General features: G+C 57.5%; 2 protein-coding genes across 2 annotated transcripts, besides 2 other annotated features; both read right to left on the reverse strand.

Moving 5' to 3' along the window:
* Positions 1-9,690: a sequence feature (areas not merged during assembly with more than two copies in the genome that could not be assigned to a particular haplotype).
* Positions 2,298-2,684, reverse strand: Tc00.1047053509869.10 (mucin TcMUCI, putative; the record flags this gene model as incomplete). Its single annotated transcript, XM_801021.1, has 1 exon — positions 2,298-2,684. The coding sequence occupies one exon, from the start codon at positions 2,682-2,684 to the stop codon at positions 2,298-2,300; it is 387 nt and encodes a 128-aa protein (XP_806114.1).
* Positions 2,458-2,579: a microsatellite.
* Tc00.1047053509869.30 (mucin TcMUCII, putative) lies at positions 5,176-5,799 on the reverse strand (the record flags this gene model as incomplete). The annotated part of the gene is made up of 1 exon (XM_801022.1): positions 5,176-5,799. The coding sequence occupies one exon, from the start codon at positions 5,797-5,799 to the stop codon at positions 5,176-5,178; it is 624 nt and encodes a 207-aa protein (XP_806115.1).

Raw genomic sequence — 9,690 nt, forward strand, 5'->3', positions numbered from 1 at the left:
GGACAGTCATTCTCTTCTAGCGGCTCTAAACAAGGGCCCGCTCAGTCATACAGACTGGACGGAGGATCAGATCTGGCAGCGTCTCTTGTCACTGACGCGTGCTGGCTGGTCCGTGCACCTGCAGTTTTGCTACGAACATCGCGGAGTACACGTTAACGAGCCTGCAGATCAGCATGCGACGCAGAACACGGCAACCGGGCAATACACGGAGCATGGAATAGCACCCATACGGCACACGGACCTGCTGTCATGCATTAACACCCAGCTCACCAACAAGTGGCGTAGTACCATGCATCAGGACATCCACCACTACCTGCTTGGCGGCGCCAGGCCATCAGATCCAGGCGGCAAGCACATAATCACTCAGGAGGCCCTCGACCAACAGGAACGGACAAACACTGCACGGGAAGGGTGCGGGGACTCCGAGCTCTGGGGTCGCCTGTACTGGACTGTGAGAGACTGCACGAACCAACGCCGTTTCCGCAACATCTCACCGGAACACTCCGCTTTCATGCGCTCCAACGACGATCCCACCGCACCGGGACGGAAGCTGTTCCCCCGACGAAAAGAGAGGCCGACGCACCGCCTGTGGAGGGACGGCCCTCCACACAGCGTCGAAAGAAGAAACGCCCGCACTGTGACGCCACACTGGTGGGACACACGAGCCACATCGGTCACTGTCGGTGCTTTCATCCGGAACGCCCTCCACCGCTTCCCGACCTCCACCGCGATTGCTGCGACACAGTCCTCCCCACACAAAAAAAGCACCGCACAGAAATAGCCGCGCACAAAACCCAGACGCTACTCGGCACCGCAGCAGCAGTGCCAGGAGGCAATCACTGCTACCGCAGGATCAGCCAGCCTCCACAAGCGCAACAATTAGCCCGCAGAAAACACTGCACCAACTGCTTCCGGAATGTACAGACGCTCTGGCTGTGCGCCAACGGCTGGGCATTAAGAAGGACCTTCGCACCGAAAGCTTCTCCCAATGGCAGCTGCCTCATAGCAGAAAACTCATGTCGCTGCTCGTCCACCACCTCGGCACCCTGATGACATCGTGTGGCTAGACATGTCGGTAAGAGCAGGGAAAAATAATAATAATGAGCATTCCCGCCACTGTAGAGACGTGGTGCATCTTGCGATCCCGCTGGCGGCTCTCCTCTTCCACCGCTGTTTTTGCGCTAGAGGTCACCACAGTCATTTTTGTGGTTTGTTCGGCCTCGTGTTGCGCTCCGGGTTCTCCTCCTTCATCGCCCCGCGGTGCTTCCTTCGCCGTCCCTGGCACCTGTGACTGTCCCGTGACGGTTTGTTCCGAAGCCTGACTGCCCTGGGAGGTCCTCCCGCCACCAGCATGCACTCCACCCGCTGCCTGCTGAGACGCGTCGGAGCGTGGGGATGTTGTGCCTGCGGCGTGCCCTCCGCCCAAAGACTCCGGTCCACTTGCACGCATCCGAGCAGCAGACGCGCTGCCAGTGCCGGACGGATTGCTAGTGCCACTTCGCAGTGGGTCGCTGCTGGATTGATCCTGCCTCGTCGGAGCAGTGAGTGCTCCTCCCGAGGTGGGATTGGGGTCCTCACCCACGGTGTTTCCTCCACCCTCCTCGTCTTCCTAATTGCTATTGTCCTCAGAGTTCACATTCCCCCTTCGTCCAGAGCCACCGGCCACGGGTCCACCTTCCGCAGCCATCACAGCTTCCGCGTGCCCAGCAGTCACCGCGCCATCACCCGCGGCCGCACACGCACCCCGTCGCAGCGGCCCTCACTCACACGCACGAGCAGCTGCACATCACTGCAGGAGCCAACAGGACGCAGAGCACACGGCCAGTCATCATCACAAACAGTGGAGTCGCCTAACGCTGCGGAGCCTACCTGCGATAGCACGAGAAAAACAAAGAGATACACGGCCGCTACACCACGCACAGCCACCGCACAGCAACAAATGGCAGCACCCCAGCAGCAGCGCATACACCACGAGACAGATGGAATCAGTACGATTGCAGAGCTCGCACACCACACCGCAAACCACAAGTTTAAAAAGCAATAAAAAACAATAATTAAAAAACAATAACTAAAAAAAGAAAAACAAACCCAGGGCTCCAGTGCGCATGCTTATGAGTGTGTCCGCGATGCGTTCAACGTGACGGATGCGGGGCACAACGCGGAGCACACAGCACGGCAGCAGAAGCAAGTGAAGCAAAACAAGATCATTATTTTCTCTTATTTATACAGTGGACCACAACACACACGCACAAATCCCCGCGGTTGAGTGCTGGCACGCACAGCCCGCACACACCTCTTCAGCCCACAGTGGTGTACGCCAGCGCGGAGGCGGCGAGCACCAGCGGGGCACACACCCACGCAGAGCTGCTGAGGCTGCCGTCGATTCTGCGAAGACGTGACGGTGCGCTGGTGGTCGACACAGCTGGCGCCTCTGTAGTCGTAGTGCTTGGTGCCTCTGTTGTAGTTGTGGTCGTCGTGGTTGGTGGCTGTGTCGTGGTGGTCGTTGTCGTAGTCGGTGGCTGTGTTGTGGTCGTCGTTGTTGTAGTCGGTGGTTTTGTCGTGGTCGTCGTCGTGGTCGTATTGGAAGAAGCGACAGCTGCAGGCTGAGCCTCTGTCACGCACACGGACGAGCAGCAGCACAGGGCGAGCACCAGCAGGGCGCACAGCAGACGGCACGTCATCATCGTGAGTGTGGTCGTTCAGTGGTGTGGAGCTGATCTGCACAGTGAGGGACATGGAGAGCAACAGGGGAGACGAGAGGTGCGGCAGACACACACAGAGGGCACACCACATGAGGAGAGGGCAGCAGCCAGGCATGCACCGTACGCCGCACACCACGCACGACACACACTCCAATCCACGGCAACAGGCACACACACACACAGCCCTGCCGCAACAACAACACACAGATGGAGGAGGGAGAAGCAAACAGGAGCGGCACACAAGGCTCCACCGCATGCACACACGGCGAGAGCGGTCCGTCGTGCCGGCACCCCTCACGGAGGGTGCGCACACACAAGAAGGTGCAGCGCACACAGCAACACAACAGCAAAGTAACAATAAAAAAGGAGATCCCCGCACACCACGTGGATTGTTGGTCCACGGGAAGTGCAGCCAATATTCACCACAAGCAGTTCATTTGCACTGGGCCTTCGTCCACATTCGGCGCAGACCACTTCATGCAGGCCCGGTCACCACCGCAACAGGAGCTGCTGCACACGCAACAAGAAACAAGAAAGGGAGGTGGTGTGGGAGACTACGGTGCTGCTGTCACTGCCGCCATGCGAAGCTGTGTTTATGTTGCTAGTGGCGGTGGCGGTGTCCCTCTTGAACCCCTCGCTGTGGGCTGCGGGGTAACTTTTCCGGCTGATGTGCCTTCGGTTTTGTTGTTGCATTCTTCTTCTCCACTTCTTCTGTGGAGGGTCCGGCGTCCTCTCCGTTCAGGTGGCTCGCATTATGATTGGTCGTGGTGCTGCTGGCGGCGGCGTTAAACTCTGCAGCTGGAAGAAATGCGGTGCTGTGGTCAGCCTCGGCAGCAGGCGCTTTGTCTCCACGCCGGTACGTTTCTGTTTTCTCTGCAGCGACAGAAATTGGAGGCTGTTTGAAAATCTCCTGCACGGTGCATTCCTCTTTCCAGCCTAATGCAGCAAAGCCGCCATCTGAAAAGGACGATGACTGCGATGGCCTCTCGTAAATGGGAGATGGTGCATGCTGCACGGTGTCTTGGTGTGCTGCAACTTCTTCCCTTTCTGCCTCATCTCCACCAGCTGCTTCTAACGCAACTTTTCCTCCCGATTCTCCTTATGGTGCATCATCCGGTACTTGTGCGGAAGTTGTGTTTGAACCCGCATCGTGTTTTGGCGCTACCTTCGCCATTCTCTGGCCATGAAACTTCATGTCGGCTGTCAGACCCTTCTGCCCCTTGCGGCGGTTCCTGCCCCTGCTGTTTGTCTTATTTGTTCGCCCGGTACTGCGGCTGGTTTTGTTGGTTGTGATCCTCTTCGCCCCCCAATGGCAGGCTGTGTTGGGGGCTGGGCTCCTCCCTCTGTCCCACCGCCCCCGATGACTCAGTGACTTTCAACTTTTCATCCTGAGCGGATTCGTTTTCCCGACTGCCGGCGGCGCGACTGCCATCCGAAGAGGGCAATGCTCGCTCCCTTTGGGGCACGAGTTCCAGGCGCCCCACAGTGACAGGAGCCATCAGCATCTGAGCCTTGCCTTTTGAACCATTCACAATTGACTCCTCCCGCTGTCCAACACCACTCAATGCGTCGTGTGACTCCGACACATTCGTTTTCATTTCGGGCGGCAAATAACGCCATCCCGCTGATCCTCCACATACTGCCGGTGCCGCTGGTGGCGCGCCGCCTTGTCTTCTCCTCGTTCTAACGGCAGGCGATCTACGCGGCTGGTGACGCATCTCGTTGAGTGTTCATTGGATTGCAGCATACCCCCTATCCTCAGCGGTGTCAGCAGCAACGGCAATCCCTTGGCGCCTCCAACGACGATGGCCATCCAATTACGCACGCATTCCTCCACGGCGGACGCATTCGCCCTGCCTCCTGTCCTTCTGCTGCCATCCATCGCGCACTCCCTCCGCAGCTGAGCACGCCACCGCAGGAGCTAATACTCACACGTACCGCTATCGTCACCACAGCACGCAGAGGACACACACCAGCAGCACACGGCCAGTCATCATCGCCACCACTCCTGTCACTTGCCTGCAGCCTTCAGCAAAAACTAACACCACGTCAACAGAGTGAAAGACAAAAAGATAGACACGGCCGCTACACCACGCACAGCCACCGCACAGCAACAAATGGCAGCACCCCAGCAGCAGCGCACACACCACGAGACACATGGAATCAGTACGACTGCAGAGCTCGCACACCACACCGCAAACCACAAGTTTAAAAGCAATAAAAACAATAATTAAAAAGCAATAATTAAAAAAAGAAAAACAAACCCAGGGCTCCAGTGCGCATGCTTATGAGTGTGTCCGCGATGCGTTCAACGTGACGGATGCGGGGCACAATGCGGAGCACATAGCACGGCAGCGGAAGCAAGTGAAGCAAAACAAGATCATTATTCCTCTTATTTATTACAATGAACCACAACACACGCGCACAAATCCCCGCGGTTGAGTGCTGGCACGCACAGCCCGCACACACCTCTTCAGCCCAGAGCGGTGTACGCCAGCGCGGATGCGGCGAGCAGCAGCGGGGCACACACCCACGCAGAGCTGCTGAGGCTGCCGTCCATTTCGCGAAGACGTGACGGTGCGCGGGTGGTCGTCGTAGTGGCTGGCGCCTCTGTAGTCGTAGTACTTGGTGCCTGTGTTGTAGTGGTGGTGGTCGTGGTTGGCGCCTTTGTCGTGGTCGTAGTGGTCTCCTCGGTAGAAGTTTCAGACTCACTATTTGCCCGTTCCTCGGATAGTCCATTGTCACTGGGTGGACCTGTCGTATCCTTATTATCATCTGCCTGTAACTTATTGGGCACTCCATTTGGTCCCAGATCTTCCGTACTGGTAGATCCTGATCCCTCTCCGCCATCATCTCCCGGACTTGCAACGGACCCTGTTGTTGAAGGATCTGACTGACCGGGAACAGGTGGTGTTCCTGTTGCAGGGGTCGATTGACTGGTAACGCTTCTATTAGCTCCAGGATTAATTGATGTCGGTGTTGTGGTCGCTTTGGAAGAAGCGGCAGCTTCAGGCTCAGGCTCTGCCCCGCACACGGACGGGCAGCAGCACAGGGCAAGCACCAACAGGGCGCACAGCAGACGGCACGTCATCATCATCGTGAGTGTGGTCGTTCAGTGGTGTGGAGCTGATCTGCACAGTGAGGGACATGGAGAGCAACAGGGGAGACGAGAGGTGCGGCAGACACACACAGAGGGCACACCACATGAGGAGAGGGCAGCAGCCAGGCATGCACCGTACGCCGCACACCACGCACGACACACACTCCAATCCACGGCAGCAGGCACACACACACACAGCCCTGCCGCAACAACAACACACAGATGGAAGAGGGAGAAGCAAACAGGAGCGGCACACAAGGCTCCACCGCATGTGCATGCGGCGAGAGCGGTCCGTCGTGTCTGCACCCCTCACGGAGGGTGCGCACACACACAAGAAGCTGCAGCGCACACAGCAACACAAAAGCAAAGTAACAATAAAAAAGGAGATCCCCGCACACCACGCGGATTGTTGGTCCACGGGAAGTGCAGCCAATATTCACCACAAAGCAGCTTGTTATCCTGTTTTGGTTGTATGCTGCTACAATAACGAGTGAGTAGCGCAAGGGCCGTCCGTACAAAAGTGGCAAGTATTCCGTCGTGCGGGCTGGGGCAGTCACAAACAGTCGCAGTCCAGTTCCCAACGACGAGGGCATTCCCGCAGTGGATGAGGCGGAGTCTCCCGTGGTCCGTCGGGGATCAGCAGCCCGTGGCGTCCGTGATGAGGCGGTGGCGGAAGAGCCTGGTCCATCTCGAGTACCCGCGGTTGTGCTTCCTGCGTGTCTTGCCTGCTGGCATGCTTGGCAACTTCGGTGGCGGCCTGCGCGCGAGGCGCCTGTTAAGAAGACGGTGGCGCCATTGCGGCATCCGCATGGGAGGCCCTCGCAAACTATTATAACGCCAGGCTGAGCACGTCCGGCATGTGCCCTCATACTGTGGACGGACAAGCGCACTCTGCCGCAGGTTGGGCAGGAGGACGTCAATCCACCGCTCGCTGGTCGACAAGGAGTCGCGGTGCTCACGTCGGGAAGAGGTTCCGGCGGAGGCAGAGGCGGGCTGGTCACCGCAGTGAGGGAGGGACGGCACCACCGACACAGAGGGTTCCTTGTGATCCGCAGGGCGCGTGCAGGCCTGTCGAAGAGTGGGCAGGCGTCGCATCGCGCCTGTGCGCAGTGCCGCCACTCGGGGACCGATGTCCGGGCCAACACCAGGAATAGAGTCCTCGCCACACCGACAGGCGCCTGTCACGCGGTGTGTGCGCCCTCCTTTTCCTCCTGGGCATCCTTCCAGTGCCGTCGCTTCACTGCAGTGAGGAAGTCCACGTGCCAGGCATTGACGCAGTCCTGCGGGAGGGATCGTGCAATCGCGGCTTGTTTGTCAGCGGCCTCACCGCGTGGAATACCGCAGTGTGATGGGAAAATATAAAATCCACAGGGTGACCTCGCTTCACCAAGGAAAGCAGCATAATCCAAATTTACTCAGCAACGCGGTCTCGCACGGTCGGTGGGCAACGCGGGGTGCCTCAATTGCCGAGAGGGAGTCCGTTTCCTCCAGCATTCGTGTGGGCGATTGGGATGTTCCCGGACAAGGAGGTATGAGATGTCTAAAAACATTTTCGATCGCAAGGCAGTCTGCCCTATATGAGCATGCGAGGCTGCCAGCTGCTGCACGATGTACCTCCACAGGGAGATCATTTGTCGTGGTGGAGTCATATAATAGCGCAGCGGATCCAGATGCGAGTGCAGCGAGATATGAAGGACCGTCCGCCCACAATTCAAAGTCACAATCCCCCAAAGAGGAGTGAGTAGAATAAAAAGCCGTGCGCCCGACATCGTCAGAGGCGTCTTCGGCAAACAGTGGCTGATAAAATCTCACGTTGTAGCGGATCACTGTATCCAGGGAAAAATTCGATGTTGGGCAAGAGGCGCGCGAATGTGGTTGTGGGGTGTCCCAATAATGTCACAGACGCGTAGCAATCCATTAATAACAGCATCTCTCGGAAGCGGATTGATGTCGCCGCTTTCCCATGCATGGACGAAGGCATAGGTTGCGAGTAGATAAGGGAACGCAAATCCTCGTGATCATGGAGGCGTATATAGCGTTCGTATTGTGTGAGTGCAAGACGCCAGAGTACCTTCCGGAGCGGAAGAATATTGGCCTCCAAATAGACAGATGTGTCTTCTGTAGAGGCGCTCAGGCCAAGAATGTTTTGCTACCGTCGCGGTACCGTACTTCCATATTATGGAGGTAAGTGGGGGCGAGTCACGGGACAATTGCCTCGCCACAATGAAATAGCACACTATGAACGTATCCAATCAAAAAGGATCGCATGGTGTGATGGGACGCGTCCGCCTCTACGACCAGACGCAGCTGATAGCGGCGTGGCATTGTCCTCTTTGCAGCGGTGGAAGCATGCGTAACAGAATTAAGAAGTCCATAGAACGTGTTGCCCAGCAAGCGCACTGGGCGTGGCTGAATACGCAGGTTCCCGCTAACAAGATGGAGATCGACCATGTCCTCGTCAGACCGTGTGTGTGTGAAGAGATGTGGAATAGAGCAGCTTCGCTCTTAGCGACGTTGATTGTTGGGCTGTGCTCGGCAGCCCATGTGGCCACAAAAGAGACAAGAGCGGTCGCATTGCCGCAGCACAGGCATGGATGTCCGCACCTGAAGCAACAAGTGTGTGTTCGTCAGCGTACATGAAAGCGGAGGCAGAATAGATGCTGCCCAGGCGGCGCAGCAGATCATCCACACAGTAGAGGAAGAGTTGGGGTCGCGGGACGCCGCCTTGCGGTGCTCCAGCTGAGGCGAGTTGTTTCCGGGAGTGCTGTTCACGAGTGCATACCCTAACATAGCGGCCCCGCAGGTAGTTGTGCAGCCAGCGTTTGGTTCGAGGCCAAGGCGCGGAAGTCTGTCAAGCATGCAGAATAACTTCCCATGGTCAGTGGTGTCGAACGCAGTCGGAAAATCAATCAAAACTACGTGCGATGGCGACGAGGGCGTCGTGTGGGGGCGTCGTCTCCAGGGCGCTCATGCTCCACAATGCCAAACTCATTCAATCCACGAGTAATTTGTCGATAACAAGTGCCACCACGTCCGACGTAGAACGCGGAGGTGCAAATCCAAAATTGACGTGGGTGGTGCGGCAATAACGCTGACAGACGGCGGTGAACCATTCCTTCGGTTAACTTTGGTAAAACAGAGAGCAGCGTGATGGGTCTGTAACTCTCTGGGCGGCATGGGTCCTTCCCAGGCTTGGGGATAGAAATAGCATCTCCCATTTTCCAGGAGCCAGGGAGGCTGCCGTTTGCGAAGGAGTTGTGGATCATCGTTCTAAGTGTGCCACGCGCAACGGGCCCGAGACGGTGCAGGAATTCATTCAACATGTCGCCGGGGCCAGGGGCTGAGCCAAGCAAAGAGTCGCGGATGGTCACGTCAATTTCATACGGCGGGAAAGGCCGATCCATTTCCCAGCCACCAGGAACCAAAGGAGTGCAGCGAGCAGCAGCAGCAGTGTAAGGCGGTATGGCACGTGAAACCGCACAAAATGACGGACAAGCAGATTTGCCTGTTGCCGAGGCAGGGCGCATACGCGGCCAAGTTCAGTGCGGAGCACAACCGATTCCAGAGGATGAGGATGCAGCGCCGCCACGCCGTGAAGATATCGCCAGCTTGGGCTGGGTGAGGCTCCAAGTCTTTTCGCGCGGGCTTCCAGAAGCACAGCGGAGCAACGGCGTAAGGCTTGATTTCGTTCCTCCTTTTTTCGGGTACATTCGGCTCAAAGTAGGCTGTCTCCGGGTGAGGCAATGTGTGTGCTTCGTGTGCTGCCTCGGCGGCGGACTCGGCCTGTTCCATTTCGTGTGCCCATATCTTTTTTGGAGCTGTCACGGCTGCCGCGCGGGATATGGCGCTCAGCTGCTCGTAAGATGCCTCCGCGAGGATCCAACCATG

This window comes from Trypanosoma cruzi, genomic scaffold, assembly GCF_000209065.1.
Source record: "Trypanosoma cruzi strain CL Brener 1047053516495 genomic scaffold, whole genome shotgun sequence".
Taxonomy (NCBI): domain Eukaryota; phylum Euglenozoa; class Kinetoplastea; order Trypanosomatida; family Trypanosomatidae; genus Trypanosoma; species Trypanosoma cruzi.